Source organism: Dermacentor silvarum, chromosome 1 (genome assembly GCF_013339745.2).
Source record: "Dermacentor silvarum isolate Dsil-2018 chromosome 1, BIME_Dsil_1.4, whole genome shotgun sequence".
Taxonomy (NCBI): domain Eukaryota; kingdom Metazoa; phylum Arthropoda; class Arachnida; order Ixodida; family Ixodidae; genus Dermacentor; species Dermacentor silvarum.
Window position 1 is genome coordinate 175,876,336 of NC_051154.1, and position 19,562 is coordinate 175,895,897.

The 19,562-nt window shown below is 48.1% G+C and overlaps 1 protein-coding gene and 1 long non-coding RNA gene across 2 annotated transcripts in view; both read left to right on the plus strand.

Moving 5' to 3' along the window:
* The window catches only part of LOC119436434 (glutamine synthetase-like), a 29,174-nt gene extending 16,197 nt beyond the window's left edge, over nt 1–12,977 (plus strand). The window contains exons 2-6 of the mRNA XM_037703278.2: nt 6,762–6,932; nt 7,040–7,201; nt 7,627–7,901; nt 9,712–9,911; nt 11,535–12,977. Of these exons, the coding sequence (XP_037559206.1) occupies nt 6,762–6,932; nt 7,040–7,201; nt 7,627–7,901; nt 9,712–9,911; nt 11,535–11,823 (1,097 nt within the window). The 3' untranslated portion in view covers nt 11,824–12,977. The remainder of the gene's footprint in view (nt 1–6,761; nt 6,933–7,039; nt 7,202–7,626; nt 7,902–9,711; nt 9,912–11,534) is intronic.
* A 3,302-nt stretch (nt 12,978–16,279) lies between these two features.
* On the plus strand, nt 16,280–19,075 carry LOC125940982 (uncharacterized). The gene is made up of 3 exons (XR_007464135.1): nt 16,280–16,879; nt 16,921–17,691; nt 17,946–19,075. It is a non-coding gene; the product is annotated as an uncharacterized LOC125940982 (long non-coding RNA).
* Nucleotides 19,076–19,562: the final 487 nt, after the last annotated feature.

The window sequence follows — 19,562 nt, forward strand, 5'->3', positions numbered from 1 at the left end:
CAAATGACTCACTTTGGTGGTAAACTAGTATTCTAATATTGCATTGCTAACAGCTTTAAGGATTTGTCTTGTCACCCGAATCGCGCGGAAAATGAACGGCTTTTTTTCATTTAATTTTTTGAAGGAATCTCTATGATCACTTCACGGAGGTCTTAATTATTTTTGCAGAGAAGCAGGGATTGCTTGTGAAATCGACATCCTTTCATTAAATAATTCGTCTACCCGGTACTAGGGAAAACTGCGGCAAAAAAGAAAAAAAAAAGAAAAGGCGAAGGTATTGAGTACCTTTCTCTTTACGGCTGTCTTGCGTTATTTCGATGGAGCAGCAGCGGGTCCAAAAGCACTCCCGATCTTTCTCTCCCGGTATTTCCGTGATACTGCGCTTTCAGCACTTGCTCTTCTTAATGCAGTTCGTTAGATTCCGATGCACTGTTAAATGAGAACTCGATAACCCAACCGGAGCCGCTCGCCAGAACACGCTGCTTCCGAAACCCAAAGAGCGAATTTTTTTTACGATTCCTTCGGTGAGCAACCGCGCTTATTTCGCCTTTTGCTCCCCGCATCCCTTGTAACAGCTGTTACAGCGTACCTCCACCAGCTGTGGGAGGCCATCAAGAACGCGAGTCTGTTCGCGGTGACATGTGCTGAAGCGCTCGGCGCTGCCAGGGATGCACTACGTTTTGCCGTTTCACCAGCTGGGTGTACACTACATACGTTCTCACTTTCTGGAACAGGTGTGTGCGAAAAGAGTGTTGATCGGGTGTACACGTAGTAGCGCATGATGACTACACCCATTTGCCGCGCGGACGTTTCGTGTTTCCGAGCATGCAGCTTGTTATTGTCGCAGGGATCGAGCTATGCACCGCCGCTAAAGTGTATACATGCGCAAACGTCTGCTACTTCTGTCAGCCGTTGTGTCTGTACGCAGACTCGTGCAGGGAGGTAATCTGGGCTTTGCAGTCGGTTAGACCTGTTTTAATTTGTGCTCTTAGCCTCTGCGTGGACAAAAAGCAAAAACATCGCCTAAACGTTCGTTTGTGTACTGTTAAACAATTAAACACGTAAAGGTGTTTGTGTCGACACCTCGCGCCCTATAGCTTACATCCCTCGAAAGGCGGCGTGTTTTGCGCAAAGGTATTCACCCTTATTAGGCTTTTTTAAAAACACTTAGCGACGTCAGATTTTCATAGCTGTAATTATTCAAGTAGTAATAAAATGGGATGTATGACAAAACGTTATCGCACTTGCAAAGCAGTGTCTCATAAGGCTCTGTCGGAATATTTTCCATAACTAAAATATGAAAAAAAAAAAAAAAAATGTGCCCACACTTGCGCGTTCCGCGCACGTAGTCATGCGCAACAGTCACCGCTGGTTATCTAATTTATTATTTGAGAATAGCGCTGCTCGGATACATTACACGGCACGTAACAATTAGGAAGATGAAAAGTGGAACAATTAAGGCGCGGCCCGCTTCGGGAGGCGTTGTAGCAGACAGTGGGTACTTATAGACCGGTGCTTCGGGGGGCCATCGGTCAACAGTGAGCGCCTGCGTGTTCTCCTCGGCAAACTGCGTGCATTCCTCAAAAGTAATTAATTGTGCGCGCTTACGTACGCGTGCTGATAAACAAAAGCCTATCTCATCATCATCGACAATCATCGGTAACTTTGGTTTGTAATACTGTCATTAGTGTCACCGTATCACTGGTACGAAACTATACTACGTCGTCCTGCTTCCTTTTCTCTCTCTCCCCCCCCCCCTCCCCGCCCTTTCACATGATTCTCTCGTGAATCAATAAAGTTTATCCACCCACCCACCTACTACCTTATAAGGCGAGAACTGCGAAAGTATGCCTTTCGTACACCCCGGAATGAATGAGTTGGCGTATAGGTGTTTCCGTCAGTTACGTCCTGTGAAAAATAAAATAAAGCATGTCGATATTTATGTCGAGCGTCTCGTACGACGCGTTTTCGTTTTGCGGATTTACATAATAGGTAACCGATCCTTTGTTTCGTTTGATGACCATGACATTGCTGGAAGATCCAGGTTATTCGGAAATGTGGCTGCGAGTTTCAAATATCTACTCTGCAATGCAGCAAAAAAAAAAAAAAAAAAAAAAAATCCCCGCGTAACGATGTCGTTACCTCGCTCATAGCTAGCAGGTCGTTTTGTTTCCCGCTTTCTCCGGAGTCGTAGTTATATTGGGCCTTTACTGCGACTCGTCGGGAATGGTCTGGGTGAAAGTGGCGTGGCTGTCTGACGCAACAGCGTCCTGTTTGTTGCGCGCGTTATCTGTGCCGTCTGGGCGGTTGCGTCTTTCAGGCGGCCGTGCTTGCTGCATTGCTTGTTGCTAAGCCGCAGCTGGGGCTCGCTCGACCCGAGAAGCACGCAGCTTCTCAGCTTCGCAGCAGCTGTGTATAATAGGCGAGGTGCGGTCACTCTCCCGCCGCTTGTGCGTCGTCTGTACGCGCACCGTTTTTTTTTTTTTTTTTTGTAATGAAAGAAACGTCGTTGAGTCACGTTAGCATACGCTATAGAGAGGATGAAGGCGAAAACCTGCGCGCTCAGTAGACATTCATTGAATTACTTTGACATTCTCACTCGAATCCGTTATTCCCGTTTGTTTTCTGTTGTTTCTCCTTACTTGTTCTCTGTGCGTCGCCTAGACATCGCCACTGGTTCTGTGTGGTTGATGGCACGTTAGAACGGTCCTGGCTTTCTTTTTCGTTCGTCTACTTTGTTGTAGCGCAGGCACAATGAGAGGGACGCGGAAATGCACACTTGACAAACACAGAGCTCTTCCAACGACAGATTTCCAGTTCTCGCAGACGCACTCGTGCTCCTCAAAACGTCATAAGGCACGTGTATACATTGCTCGGCAAATGTGAACAAAACCGGGAAAACCACACGCAGACACTTTTGTGGCCACACTGATTATTTAGAAGGGGGAAGTTCCGTTCAACGCGAAAAGAGGTAATCGAGCTCTTTTATTGAAGAAATTGAGGCTTACTGGCGCATGCGTCACCAAATGTGGCTATGTTCGTAGCTTCCATAGTCATTTCGAACTTTCTTCTACTCATAAGTTTCTTTAATGTGTCTGAGACGTCACTTGAATTTTGGTGCCATAACGCCGGACGGCCGTCGGATTTTTCGACCCATAAGCCATTTAAGGCTTTCGCCTTAAAAAAAAAAAAAAAAAAAAAGTTATATGGTAAGCTGTGTCGTGGACCCAGCCGCAGTGCCACGGACGTGAAACTTCTCGTGCGTGCCGCTGAGGATGTATGTGTACGAAGGTACAGAAATGACGTAACCAAATACGCGAGTGGCATTTATTCGCGCATTACAAAGCTTACGCGCTTAGCTTATTAGTGGTCTATTATTGTGGTCTAATCTTGCATTCCTTCTCGCTGCCCATTCGTAGTGGGCCCGCCGTGGCCAAAGGGGTTGATTACGAATTCGCATCCCTCTGTCTTGCTGCCCGAGTCACTTCACGCCATTTCTGGACCCTTTCGTGTAGAACGCGGTGGCGCCATAGCCGAGTTACCGTCGCACTCCTGCAACAAATTGCACACTTGTAAGCATTGTGTGTGGATTCCTGAAAGGCACAGTTTGATGGATTGTACCTACTGTGGCAGAGTGAGCTCTCTCAAACGCGACCGCTCGGGTCGGCAAACGTGTACTGCCGAACTATATTCCTCTCTGAACGCCGCGCGAGAGGCTAAATTTAGCTCCAATTGCGTCATGCGCGGTGCGACAACGGCACCATCTGAGCACGCGACACATGTATATGTAATGGCTTCTTTCCTCTACACAACGATACCGACGTAAGGCGTGGGGGGTAATACGGTTACATAGATATAAGCGTTAATATGGTTTCGTTAATGCGGTTTTAGTAAGCAAGCTCCCATACTAACCGAACGAAAGGTTTGCGCCATTGATGGCATTGACTTTTTCTATCCCACCTCACTTGGAATGACTGCTGTGGAAACGCTCGCCTTGTGGACTGGCGAAGTAGTCGTAGCAGTGATTGGTTGTTTTTATACATACAACGAGGAAAAATAACGTAAAGAAATTGTTGCTGGCTGCCCTGTCTATCTATACATCTGCTGACACCTGAAAGGTGGCCAGCAATAGAGTTGGGGGGGGGGGGGGGGGGATAGGGTCGGCTAGAGGATAGGAAGAGAGGGTAATAGACTATGATCAAGGAAACTATTTCCGTAATGTACAAGCGTATCGCTGTTAATTTTTGTGAAGCTCATATTTGGGACGACTATTTCCGACCGAATGCGCTGGCGTTCGGATGCTGTCGTGGGAAATCGAGTCTGTGGTATACAGTATATACATATACCAGCCGTTGCTTGACTCCGTTGCTTCATCTGGGTCCTTTGACGTGCACGCACAGCGACAGTAATAATGACCGACTTATTTTTTGTCGACTGCTTTCGAAAAGTCGATTCCTATATCTTTCCGATATGATTCCTTTTTTTTTTTTTTCTGAAAATCACGCGATCGCAGACTACGTTGTTCGTGGCGGAGATTCCGGACAACGTTTCGTAACAGAAGCCTGCAGTACTTGTCATGTCGTGTCATCATCATTGTTCTATAATTGGTGTACCGTGGTGTGCATGGATTCAGTGGCTCAATATCATGTTTCAAAGTTCTGCAAATAAATGAATAAACGCTCGTATACTATCTAGCAAGTTTTCTTCCCCAGGTGGTCACAATTAATCGGGAGTCCTCCACTACGGCGTCGCTCACAGCCACAGTGTCGCTCAGGCCCGTCGAAACCCCGTGAATGAATCAACTGTTCCTAACGTGTTCTCATGGCCGTGTTCCGAGAGTTTGAGAGCCCTGCCCTTTCTTGTTCTCAGTAATTACGAGCGAGTTAATGGCTAGGTTCTTCCTCCCCTTTTTTACTGGTTTTTCCCATAACATGTTTACCTCTATAACAAGCGGTTGCATGTGTAGCGTTCTGTCAAGAGACCATGCAGTCTCATTTTTTTTTTTTTCTTTCCGTATTATACCGTGCTGGAAAAGCCGCTGGCCAAACTCCAAAAATTTCCGCCCTGAGGAATGAAGTGAGTATACAGGGCAAATGATCCCCTGTGCTATCCGTATAGGGCTGATATCGCAACGTGGTATGGCTAAAATTCTCTCGCGCTGCAACTTAGCAGCGTTTGCACGCACACCGGACTCCTTAAGAGATTGCATGACTTTGCGACGACGATGAGCTGCGCGAACTTGAGCAATAGTGTGCAGCTTTATGTGTCGTTCGTGTCGCTTCCTTCATGTATGCGGGGATATAAAGCTTACCCCGTCTCTTCGGAGCGAAAGATGCAGAACGTCTGACCTTATCACCGAGTGCCCGGGAATCCTGGCTCCCCTAGGGAGCTGCTTCGTGGGTGCAGGAGTGTCCCGGATAATGGCGTTTAACGTCCTAAAATAACGCGAGGGCTGTGAGAGACTCCGTATATATAGCCGAACCCGTGACCTCGTTCTTAGTAACCGAACGCCGTAGTCATTGAGCCACAGTGGCTGGTCGCGCGGCAGTCCAGCCAAGCAAAGTAAAATAACAAATTGCATTTTGCTTAGTCATTTTATTCGCCTGCCATGTCTCGAACTGAACGCCGCGCATTTATGGTTCAACTGCAATCGCCTGCGTCTTTCGTCTTTAGCCGTTTCCCAACTAAAGCGCGACGAAACAATAAACGGGTGCGAACTTGGCAGGCTTGCTAGACGTAGGCAAACTGATCGCCCGAGCACAGGCGTTGGACGTCCGGTTTCCCACACGCGTTCGCTTTCACGGTTATCGCCGCGGACCCTGTATACGCCAGTTTCACATATTGGCGCGCCGTTCGTCTGCTGTGGTCTGTCTTCCACGGCATGCCCGCAACGGACATAAGGAGTCGCTTGGTGACCCGATATTTATCCCACGTTATCTCCTCTATACGTTTCACGCAGTGCCCGCTCTGTGCGGTTACCACGTACACCCTGCCGCTGTCGGCGGAACTCCGCGCTGATTCGCGTCCGGTGAACGCAAAGCATGCGTTGTGCATTTTTATGTGGAATAACTGCGTCAGATGCATGCGCATATCCGCAATGCTGCCATTGTCGTGGTGGCGTCTTATTCTATGTGTGTTGTCTAGTGCTTTTCTCTTTGTTCTCAAGCTGCTAGCCTGCACGAATACTACTATAGTCTCGTTCGTGCATCTTTTCCGCTGCTCTTCCTTCGGTTTTTTTTCCTGCGTCTTCTCGGCTGGCACGATCGTTGAGCGTTGTAACCGCAGCAAGCTGGGAAGCGCCCACGAGTTTTCTCCGCCTGGGTCTGTTGCTTTCTGCTTCTTTTTTCGGCAGTGCGGAAAAGTAAGCTTCCAGTTGACACGAGCTCAGACGTAATTGCGCACGTACTTGTGGCCTTTGCGGCTGGAGCCGAAAGTTGTCCTTATCGTCGAGTCTGTAGCTAAATGAAGCAGCAATAATTTCATGTTTCATCTAAATGCTGCCGCTCATACTTTCATTCGCCGCCGGGTTATTCTCAAAATCCTGTGCGAAGTCCAGCTAAGTACCGCATTCCGCTGCCTGTAAGCTGGCTGGCGATGTTAAGGTCGATGTTAAGGTGATAAAATGAGGCTTGGCAGGACGTGATGTAAACCAAGCAGCCATGGCATCTTGTTTTTTTCTTTTCTTTTGAGCTCATACAAGTAACCAGTTGGGCCAATAGACAGCGCTAATTGAGAATTTTTCAAATTTTATTTCGTTTTAGGCGAAGAAAGCCGCCTTGAAAAAACTGTGGGGAAGCCTACGATGTTCCACTACTTGGACCTGCCTATGCCCTCGGACAAGTCCCTTTGTACCTACATCTGGATTGATGGTACCGGAGAACACCTACGTTCGAAGACACGAACCGTCAACTTCGTGCCAAAGAGTGCTGAAGGTAACTTGCGTTTTCTTCAAAGCACTCGGCGCTAAATGTCCTCTTTGCCTGCCTTTCGCTGATTGCGCTCGAAAAAAACTTCCTGTGATATTTTTTTTTTAAATCAGAGTTGCCTATGTGGAACTACGATGGCTCCAGCACCTACCAGGCCCAGGGATCCAACTCGGATGTGTTTCTCAAGCCTGCTGCGGTGTACCCGGACCCTTTCTTGAGGGGCAGCAACAAGCTGGTCATGTGCGAGACTTACAGGCCTAACAACCAGCCGACAGGTGCGTAAGACGCCTGCTTAGCTTGGTCCACCTTTCCTTCATTTTTATAACTAGGAAGTTATTACTTTGTGTGAAATCTCACCGGTCGCTTTTGACACTGGCTGTGAGCTGGCTCTTGTAAAATATACTCGTTTTTCGTCGCCTTGTTGCACCGCTTTCGTCGTTCTTATTTTCTTTTAACGTACGCTAGGCAGCTTCTTCAAAGAGAGCACCGTGGTATCGTCGTAGTTGTGATAGCAGTTCTTGCTCGTTAATGTAGCGACTGGTTAGTAGTAGCACATCAGCTGGGTTGTGGCGAGGTGTAAGTATCGCGAACGTTGACTACTGATGAAGTTTCTGCCGCTTTTTCTTTTTTTACTCATTGAAACTTGAAATTAGTTGGCGTGATGGAGTTGAGGCTAATTGTTGTACCGTTTTGCCATTAGAAACGAATCACCGATACAAGTGTGCTGCTGCTATGGAAAAGGTCAAGGACCAGGATCCTTGGTTTGGCATCGAGCAGGAGTACACGTTCCTGGACACGACAGGCAAACCCTTTGGTTGGCCCAAGGGCGGCTTTCCGGGACCCCAGGGGCCTTACTACTGTGGCGTTGGCACTGGGCGTGTCATGGGCCGCGATGTGGTCGAGGCTCACTATAGGGCTTGCCTCTACTCTAACATCAACATCTCTGGAACCAACGCCGAGGTTATGCCCTCCCAGGTACGACGGATGTCGTCGCTTGCGTTGCACTTCAGTGTATGTGTTCGCGCGGAGAGGTTGCAGGACATAGCAGTTGGACTCTACTCTCCAGAAACAGAAATTCTGGTTATTGCATGCTTTTTTATTAGGCAAACGGAGAAGTGACCTTTATTTTCCCCCACCGGCACATAAAATTCACCTATAGTCTCAAAAGAGCTGCAAATAGTGCCGTAATAAAATTTTCGTACTAGCTTTTCTTTTTAATTTCTTCTAATAATGCACTATCATCTTTAGTTACACCATTTCTGTCTGTTGCAGAGAAATTATCCTTTGTACGTACCTTAATTGGAATAATATATGCATGTCGGAAGTTTCCATCCCTTAGGACAACGTTTTCTAGGACGGGGTTGCGTGTGACACTAGTGTTCATGGAATGTGTGTGAATGCGTGTGTTGGGCCTATCTCTGCGATCAAGTACACGATTTTGCGGCCAAGGGGATTAAGATATTTGCGATCCCCCTTAAATATTTAGGCGAAGATGCCTTCTCGAAACGGCTCCAGAATAGGCGGTAATATCTGTACGATCATGACGCAAACATGAGGTACACGAGCTCCAGCCATCTTGCTCTGTGCAGCGTGGCTAAACGTGCGGGGTAATTACTCTAGAAATTCGTGCCCTAAAGCTGGCATACCAGTGGCGCACCGACGGGGGGGTCGGATGTTGTAACCCCTTACCCACCCCCCACCACGCGTCCAGCCCCACCAGTCCAACGTGTACCTTCGATGTTCTCTTCACATTGTCATTACGATTCAGGCGGTGGCTTGAGGTCGAATTTTCCTGATTAACAAAAACACTCTATCACTGTCTTGTATTTATTCATCCACTGTTAAATTACTTTGAGTAAAACGCTGAAGCAATTAACATCGTCATCATCCTTGGTGTCATTATTATTATAATTATTAGGCATTTTATTTGCTGTTAGAGTCCCCTCTGGCTAAAGCATAGAAATTGCATATTATGCAAAGTGCTTGATTCCCCCCCCCCCCCCCTACCACCACAAAAGTTCACCCAACCCCCCTGGCAGAGATCCTGGGTGCGCTACTGCAGCATAGCGATCGTCTTGATAGAACAAACCGTACAAAATTGCGACAAATTACTGTCGCTGCGGCTTTGATTGTGACTATCCTTAGATTGTCACTAAGATTTTTTTTATTCATACAAAAATTTGTCAGGAATACAGCAATGTGTCCCAAACCCATGAATTGGTCGTTACGGCAGAGATTTTCCTGAAGACTTCTTAAGAGTCTCGGGGTACGTAACAGAGTTCGGCTACAGCATGTGCGCCTCACCTCGCTACCGGTGCTGCATACATAGAAACTCGTATGCTCTTGAATTGACATGAAATCTGTGTGTGCTGTCTGTCATCGTCAGAACTAGCGGAGTATATGTACAAGGATAACTCGCGTCTGGCGAAACTACAATAGTCGAATTGCTCGCTTCGCTGCTTTTTCCACCCACCGCCTCCCTTCGGCGTCGTTACACATGTTGACCTTGTGTCAGCGTTCTGTTACAGTTCTTTCCTTTTTTCGGAGTGGACTCCATAATCTTTCGAACATACTTAAATACAGTGGGGAGCAGATTTTGTATTTCGGACAGCAGTTAATTGTCAAGCTGCGCGAAGTCGGCGTTCGATTTGACTCTCGCATTGAAGTCCGAAATGTGGAATGGCGAATGGTGGTGTAGTGCTGCTTTATATCTATGTTGAAGAGCTTAGAACTTCATGGGTTTTTTTTTTAACATTCTGTTCAAGTGCTTGCTTCTTGTACGCAGTGGGAGTACCAGGTGGGTCCCTCTGGTGGAGTAAGCGCTGCTGACGAGCTCTGGATGTCCCGCTACATTCTTCATCGCGTTGCTGAGGACTTCGGCATTGTGGTTACATTCGACCCTAAGCCCATGACCGGAGACTGGAATGGAGCTGGAGCGCACACCAACTTCAGCACCAAGGCGATGCGGGCTGAGGGTGGAATCAAGTGAGTGCCGGCCCTTTGTCTATTGATTTTACCCATTGGCTCATTACGGTTTCTTATCATTCTGCACTTTGCACTGCAGCTTGCCATCTGTCAAAATTTTGCCTGCTCTACAGCGGCGCCGAGTTCATTGTCACTTTTCCTTTGATGACATGTCCACAAGTCTTCCCTTTTCCTCAGCCAAGTGTGAAAGACAGAAGTGGCAACGTAAATAAGACAATGGAGTCGTATACTTTTCAACAAAGGGCGATGGCGATTGACGGCATTCATTTGTGCCCTCAGTGCGGCGGGAGTACGCAGGAACTATCACTCAGGGAATACGTTCACTTTCGTGTGACGTGGTGTCCAGTGCGACGTCTTACTGGAGCGATGGGAATTCTGCCCGCTGATAGTGATATTACCAAAATTGACCGATCCAGAATGTCTCCAGGGCCTGTATATATAATGTATCGATTCTATTCCAATGCTATTACTTGTTGCTCTTCGTCAGTGGTCAGAGCGGCGCTCTGCCTACGTTATCAAAGGGATAGGCCGGCCGTGAGCTGTGGGTGATAAGAAAGGAATATAATCTAGTGAAAGGGATCCTTATTTATTATATAACCCTTATTTTTTGTATAATACAAAACCCCACATATTATTACTATTCCTCGTAGACACTTGATTATCTGTCGAAGTGGTAAGTCATTGGAAGGCCATCAAACAGTATAGTCAAGTGTACTCTGACCTTAAGTCGGAGAAGATAGAAACGACAGAAGATGCTTTAGAGGGTGCTGTTTTTTTTTTTTTTTTTTTTTTTATGCAGCGAGTTGTACTTGGTGTTCGCACTGGTTCATGAAGCCTCTTGTCTGAGGTCTCTTGTGTCGTGTGCTTCCAAGCTGTGCGCTCAGCTGGTATTTTGCTTGCGATAGCAAGTTATTTTTAGTGTCTGCACTGGTTTGTGTCATCGTGTCTGATACCTCTTGCTTGTCAAATTCTAATCACGCACAACACTTAGAGGGCGGAGGGAAAGACGCAAATGTGTGCATCGACATCGCGGACGCAACAGCCCTCACTTGCCGCGTGCATTCTCGATGTTGCCACAGTACCGCGCCGCAGCAAACAACTGTTAGCGCAAGTTCGTCAACGAGAACCTGAAGCGGTGATTAGTGACCGAAAGCACGTACGCCCGTGATAAAAATATGCGGGCCAGGAGTTCTGGGAAAGAGACAAATGTGCTTTCCTCGATGCCTTGGCATGAAACTAAACTCCAGTTCAGATTTGGCATTGCAAACATCGCAGTGCATTCGTCAGTTTCAGATTGTCAGCCTGGAGTTGCAATTTTTTGCAGCACCCCTGGTCCGCATACTTTTGATCCCGGGGTTACGTCAGCGGCACTGCGTGCTGGACACCTGCTTTCACTCAGTTTTAACTGAATGAATAGCTTCTAGATTTTGGAATGGCAGAACCCTTTCACCTTTTTTTCAGCCCCCGCTGGCGCCACCAGCTGTATAACGGAGCCCGGTGCAACCATGGTAGGGTGGCTATAGTTCTAGCCACCCTAACCATGGCTTCGCATGCTTCGCAGTATTCACAATCGATTTCTTTGCGATTTAGTGACCTGGGTCTGCCTTTTTCCTTTCACCCCAGGGCCATCGAGGCTGCGATCGCTCTCCTGGCGAAGCACCACAAGCGCCACATCGAGGCCTACGACCCAAAGCAGGGCCGTGACAACGAGCGTCGCCTAACTGGCCACCATGAGACGTCGAGCATCCATGACTTCTCGTCTGGAGTGGCTAACCGAGGCTGCAGTGTGCGGATCCCACGGGCCGTTGCGGAGCAGAACAAGGGATACTTCGAGGACCGCCGGCCGTCATCTAACATGGATCCCTACATGGTCACTGAAGTCCTTGTCCGTACCTGCCTCCTTGAAGAGTAGACTCCGATAGCCGAGAGTTTTTAGTCGCATGCCAACTCAGGGCTGCCTGCGTGAGCGTTCAAAATTGTGTAGTATGCAGAGCTAGCTAAACTTCTGTCTGGAGTTTAAAGAACTGTTGTTTAGGTTGCATGTCTTGACTATGCCAGAATGAGCTCAGTAAGAATCTGCATGGCAGCATAATAGCTTTTGTTTCTCTCGCTTTGTGTGAAAAAAAAAAGAAACTATACTGCCACTTGCATTGTCCTAAAAGTATTCTCAATGTGAGGTTTTTGAGAAAATAAGAAACTATTTCCTTGAAATATGGAATATATTTGTAGTCTTGCCTAAAAAAATCGTCAAATGTTTTCACGGTGTCTTCCATTACTATGTCCATAAATGTGTTGGCTGTGAACCGAGCACCTAAAGGTGTACAGCATGAACTCCTTTCCGGAGGTTTGGTGTACTGGTTCTGTTCTGTATGCTTTGTGCCAGACAGTGCTGGCTGCCATTCGGGCTCCCTGGTGCTCTTTCCGCTTGTTGAACTGGAAAACACGTGTGGAGTTCAATGTAGCTGGTATTTTGCTTTGTTTTTCATTTTTGGCCTTTATCTGTTCAATAATATGTAAACTAGTTAAGATTCCATGTTAGTAGGGAAGGCACCTGAAAAGAGGTACTCGGCTGTTTTCAGTATATGAATTGCAAGAGGCTACTCATTGCTCTTGAACTGACATCACATCAAGCGCCACTCGAGATTGTGCAGAACGTAGTGAATTCTTTCATTTACTTGGGTGTGCCGGTTTCCTTACGTTTGGAATGCCAAGCAGTGTGATGGTATGGTACCTTTCTTGCCTACTGCGATGTTCAAATTGTTTTCCTCATGTTGCAAAGATGTTTTCAGCCTTGTAATGCATGTATCTCGTGGTGGCACGCACAGAAATTTCGAAAAGCATGCATCATGGCAAACTCTTATATATGGGCATCCTCATGGCCACAACATTCCACTCGTTTTGTACAGTTGCACATGCAGCTTGCATTTGTGAAACCTTTCTTTTTTTTTTTTTTTTGTAAATAAGAATTAAGTGCCCATTGCTCCTGTGGGCATTTTTAAATATCTGGCGTGCTTTTATTTGATTGACATTTCTGAAACTCTATATATTGTTTATTAAAAAGGAAAACGAACTCTCGTTTTGTTTAGTTTCCTTTCTGTGACGTTATTTTACTTCATTCACGATGCTACGTAGTCGGCGACTTAGTGTTCTACCTAGCGGTACCAAACGTTATATGACCACGTACAGAATAATTTTGACTAGATGTGGTTCACACGCACCTATAGTGGGAAATACTTTCACGTGTGTGCCATAACAGTTAACATCTTCTATAAAGCGGCAACTCTAGCAACAATTGGGAGTTTTAGTATAGCGGAAAACAGCAAACGCAAGGATTTAGCGTTGCGTGCTGCAAACTGCGCAGAACGTAAACGTAGCCAGAACTCTTACGTACGTACGCTATTAGACACTTTTAGTTGGGCGTACGTAACAAGCCTACGTACGCAGCGCGGCTGCGGGAGAGAAGTGCGCATGCGCAGTACGTAACGTATCTCTTCCAGGGATGCGCGCGTACGCCTAGACACTACTTTTAGTTGGGCGTACGTAACGAGCCTACGTACGCAGGACGATACGTTGCGTACGGTGCAAGCGAAGCGCGCAAAATATAGCGTTCAACGCTAACGCACGCAAGTGATTCCGTACGTAGGGCAAGATGGCGGCGCCTGTTGAAGCGAGAGCCGTCCACTTCGGATCTATCGAGTCGTCGCCCTGCACTGTTTGGCTCATTCGTTCCCCACTAATGATCGTGTTTGCTTTAGATTTGTGGGACGATGCTTCGACAGCCGCGTACAGGTGACAAATGGGCGTTGTTTTCGATATACGTTCTCGATTAGCGGCGGAGTAGGCTTAACGAGAGGGTTTGCTCATGTTTGCTCATGTTTGCTGTATCCGCCTCGAGATGGCGCCCAAGTGCATTTGCGTTAGCGTTAGCGTTTTGCCCCGTTCCGCTAAAACACTACCTTGTACCGCGCAGTGCAGCCTTTCTTTGCGTTAGCGTTACGTTGCACGCTAACGTAAGCGTTTTCCGCTATACTAAAACTCCCTAATTAGCGATAACAAATGTCATTGGATAGCTGCTGGTAATAAAACAGCGAATGGCGCAGCATAGTATGTGATCTCCATTGGGAGAAAGCACAGCACTTGCGCTGAATGCTGCCGCGCGCCATCTAGCATCAACTAAAAACGCTCGCGGTCCGTTAGGCGCAATATCGGACGATATATAGTGCCGCTCATTACACATGCAGGAAAGGGCGCGCACTGTTAAAACGAAGCATTCTTTGTGTCATACCAGGCACTTTGCGGTCGGTAAGTTCCCGTCTCGCATTGTTTCGCGCCTCTTCGATAAAAGCTAATTGTGTTCGATGGTGGGATCGAACTTCGGTCTGCCTTATTGGGATGACGCGTAAAGCGAAACACGAGGACATGGGCACGACAATAAACGACAGACACTCAGCGCTTGTGTCCATGTCCTTGTGCTGCGCTACACTTGATGCCAATTAGATGTGACTGACCAACACGCCCACATCGCCACCCTCGTCGTTCTCCCCGCACAGTAGCCCGACGCTCTATAACCATTAGGCCACGCTCGCACGCATACTTCTCTCGGGCCAATGACAACTAGCTATTTGAGACGATTGGCGCGTGCATCACGTCACACAACATGTGCGAGAGCATGTACGCATGCACCATTTTTCATTAGGCCAGAGATGCAGCTAGGAGTGAAACGCTCGAAGAATAGTCAACCTTACCACGTATGTCTTTCACGCGAGTCATGTGGCGTAGCAACAAGTTGCTTATAAAAGCGAGAACGCGCCAGCTTCTCCCATTCTTCCCTCCTGGCAGCTCGCGCTGTGAGTCTCCGGGTTAAACTATATACTTAGCCTTCGGTGTCGGCCCACATTCCCCAGTCTTTTCCTGATCATAGCAGCTGGCGCCCACTGTGCGACATTAAACCGCCTTCTGGATCAGCCCAGGTTGCAACGGAAGTAACGTTTCTTCGCTGGCCTTAAAAAAAATTATAAACTTTTGTCGTCGTTATCGTTGTCTTGCTACTGTCGTCACACACACGGTCGCGTCCCACACACAAGCACGTCAGTTCATCTGGTAACGCTGTGATGCTGGATAGCCAGCTACCAGCAAAATACTTCGCATAACATCAATTCTTTCTCCTGAGATTTCTAATCGCAATTCGCTACGCGCTGCCCGTGGCTTTAACTTAAGAAGAGAACAAGCTTCAGACCGCGTTTGATAGGTGGCGCTTGGACAGTGTAATTTCCGGCAACGTATTTACAAAGCTGGCAGCCTGCATCTAGCAATGCCCTCACCCCTTGCGTTCTTCTCCCCCTTCTCAAGAACGTATGGTAATCCGTGAAATTCCATGACTGAACCCAGCATTCGGACAGAAAAAAAAAAGAAGCCGGCTTGCTTTATTTACACAACATCGTTGTCTCACGTGTGCCAAAGGGGACCGTTCACCAGTGCAATGGATTCGATAGCGACAGGTCGTTTGCTGTCGCATCTGGCGCTGCTGGGCCAAGCGCATATGCGTGGATCTCGTCCTGCCACACCACCGGCGCCGAGAAAAGCGTGTAATTCTCGAATCAGTAAGCTGTGCAAGCCGGCGTGGCACGGCTTTGGACCTCGCGTTCCTTCCGGCACATTTTTTTCGTCATCTCAACAATCGCATGAGTAATCTTGATTTTTTGTTGCTCACTCAATCAGATGGGGAACGAGCATCGGGTGTTCCAAACACCGTTCGCAATGCCGCAGAGCTCTTTATCCTACAGAGATATATTGGAAGGAAGCTTATCGGCGGCGCACCTTTCCCATCACTGTATTGGCCTCCTTCCTGTCGAACCTCGATATATCGTACTAGAAAACAACAGTGGGCGAAAACGCCCGTTATAAAGTAGCATTTTGATATACCCTCATCACGAGATCTGGAAAAATAAGCGAGGCTCAGCTTGCGTAAAGCAAGTTTATTTGGAAGAACAAGCGAGCAGAATGGAAGCGAACAAATAAACCACCAAGCCGGGAACCGAATGTGAACGGTGGGTAACGAAATGTGCAGTGACGTCTGCACGATGCCGAACGAGTGAGAGGACATCGCTGGGCCAATTTTTAATTTGCTAGGTTGCTACAGATAGCTGCATTCAGGGCTTCCACGAACCTACGCAGGAGCGCATGGATGCAGGTATCTTTAAACGAACTTTCAGTGCAGTTAGACAGTGCTGTATGTTCGTTTATCGCGAAGACCTGGCCTTTTTATACAGTACACTATAGCTGATTATATATATATATATATATATATATATATATATATATATATATATATATTCCGATTCGCATATTACAACGTAACGAGTTGAATTTGTTCTCTGCGCGGCGACATCAAATCTATTCGACGTCTATCGTGTGCCCGAGTGCAGATAACAAACCCCTCGCGGGCGCAAATACACCCTGCCCTGTCGCACTCCGAAAAGTGAGCACGAATGGGGTTTCACGGCACTCGGCGAATACTCTTTCTGGTTCCGCACTTAGCAGAAGTTACACCGCCTTGCAAAATCTTTGCAGAGTGATTTGCACACTTGGTTATCTCCGTCGCAAGCGGGATCCGCGTGACCGAGATAGGAAAACTGCAATCTGTGTAAAATCCATTTTGGCACCGAAGAAGTCCGTCGAGTGTTTGCGTTCCTCGGTATACTTTTCTCGGTCAGGCGGTTCGAAATTATCGTTGCCGATAGTGGAAGTGGTTCGGCGAGCGAGCATGGTGTGAGCACGTGAGGACGTTGCATTGCATGCGGGACGGTGCGCCAAGCCTGCTCTCTGCGAGCCGTTTCCAGCGGAGGGCGTCGTCGCAGGCCGCCCAGTGTTCGCGTTCATTGGCCGAGCCGAGCGGACTTTGCTCCTTTATTACGCGCTCGCCAGCCTCGGCGCAGTGCGTTCTGTTGCTGATCGGCGCAGCCAACAACGTGCAGCGCTCGCGTTGTCACGCGCTACCGCTCACGGCCAGGCGAGGTCGCGGTCTTAGCGAGCGATGTCATCCCTTGCAATGGAGACTTTTCCTTAGTCGGCGCTATTATCCTAGGGCCGTTATTGCCGTCTCGAGATCCCTCGTGCACTGTTTTCAATGACTAATCTCTGAGAGAGGATGTGGCATCTGTTTGCGCTGGCTTCGTATGCGTGGCCGACGCACAAAAGAGTTCGCACCTCTGGACGACGCATGATTTGGCGCAATACTAGACAATACGTTCTTGTTGGCATTGAATATTTTTAGTTAAGCTGCGCTAATACAAGATTGTTCGCTGGACGAGTTGCGCGTCTCTGCAAGATAATTGCCTGCATCTGCAATTACCTGCAATAATCTGCAACTTGACAGTTTCGCACCGCCTCTCCATGCTTCCTGTCATGCAAGCTACGAAGTCATACGGAGCGGTGAATACGCGCTGGTAATCGGGCGTACATGTTAAACATTTCGGCCAGCTTTGCTGCAGTTTCGCCGGTGTCGTATATAGACAGAATCAAGCCTTGTTTGTATTAGTTAAGAAAAATGGCATTCAAATATATTCGCGTAACCACAGGGCCAATATGTCATAATAGTTGCTGTTTACTTCAAGACATATGCAAGCGGTGGCAACTACTAAATGCCAACTATATACTATATATGATCCTAAACGAAAGACGGCGAACTTCCTGCAGTATAGGCAAATTTACTTCCACTTGTTCAACGCTACACAGAACATGATTAGAGTGGTTTTAGCATATTTTCTGTGCCGTTCAACCGGTACTGCTGCCGACCCGCCGGGGTGGCTCAGTCAGCTAAGGCGTTGCGCTGCTGAGCACGAGGTCGCGGGATCGAATCCCGGCCGCGGCGGCCGCATTTCGATGGAGGCGAAATGCAAAAAACGCTCGTGTGCTTGCGTTGTAGTGCACGTTAAAGAACCACAGGTGGTCAAAATTAACCCGGAGCCCTCCACTACGGCGTGCCTCATAATCAGAACTGGTTTTGGCAAGTAAAACCCAAGAAAGAAGAAGAAGGTACTGCTGCCGTCTTGTAGCTTTTCGAGTGCTCGCCGATTCTCACCGCGCACGCATCTGGCGTGCCTGACGCAACCATAACCAGCACGCGCCCACCTGACAGGCGGCCGGGATGGCGACGGTATAGCGCAGAGATAGAACGATCTAGCGTGGACTGTGGCGTTAAAATGTCTTGTGTCGTGTAAATTGACCCCGAATGTTTACGGGATGCGTGTTCCTTGTATAAATGGTCTATTTCTGCGCTGTTTGGATGTGGATCCTGTTGACGAATAGACCCCCGGGCTCTGACCGCGCCAGGCTGCAACTATGAATTGCAGGATGCCGCGACCGGGCTTCGCGGAAATTAAACTAAACTATATTTACGCTGTCAGTACAGAACCGCTGAAAAGCGCACCGCCGTGACTGCTGGAACGTTTTTACGTGACGAACGCAGTCACGTGGACGCCGTTGACACCGCGCTCAGGCCACTCGCCCCGCAACCCTCTCCTCACTGTCATGTATGCTTGCTGCTGAACCGTTCCGCTTTATACTCGTTCTTTTGATTGGCGCTCTAGAATAACTAGCGCTTCGGGAGGGACGTTATTTCCCTTCGAGCATGGCGCGAGCGTTAAATATAATCAGCTTCTGTTAGCTGACGGCGAAGGTGGCGAAATCATGTAGTATGCCGAGTGCGGAACGCGATAAACAGTTTAGACGGCAATTTGTAGGAGCACACCCCGCGTCGAACATTTTGAACCAAACATTCACTCCATGTTACATTCGTAGCGCGAGTCTATACAAGATGCGCCTCGCGACGCGAGCATTGTTACATAATAATCATGCGTGCGTGCCTTTCTGTCATTAAGAACGTTATTTACACGCATACGAAAAACAACCACCGAGTCTTTCAAAAAATTTTGATTATTGTTTGCACTTTGCTTTTTTTTTTCTTGTTTAAAAGTGTTCTAATAGGCTTCGGGACGGTGAGAGTTCGCTGAAAGCTTCGCGGTATAGCATATATGGTGGCACGGTGAAGAGCGCGTGACTGGCTTTCACCGCTCACGTTCGCTCGTCAACACCGGTGCGTCATATAACTGACACGATGCCGAAGACGTGGCGACGAAACTGCAGACACGAACTTCTCTGGCGCTGCCGCCAAGAAGCCGATGTTGAAAAAAGAGCCTTTTCGCACGAGTCCGCGTCACAGCCTATATGCGGCGCACATAGGTGATCGACTGCTGGAGCCCCTCGCATTGGCTGCGCGGACAGGCGAGATCCCTGGTCACGGCGTCGGAATGACTCTTCGACCGTGCCTGTTGTTATCATATTATTTCAGGCCGCGGCGACGGCTCGTAAAATAGGGTCGCAGAATTTCGCCACGCTGACTGACTTGGGAGCAGTGAGGAAGCTTCTCACGAACAGCGCCTCTATTTGAGACATTCGCTGAGCGAAGCTGGTTGGGCTCACATAAGCATCGGGGAAGGGCTTACGACAGCGCACCGCTGCAACGTCAACTCTGTATAAGGCAGGGCTCTCAGTAAAGAGAAAAGGCTTAATGATCTTATTGTAACACCGTCTTCTCCTTTCCACGACTGCTTCAAAATTTATGCCTCCTCCGCCACCGCACCTATGTGCTTC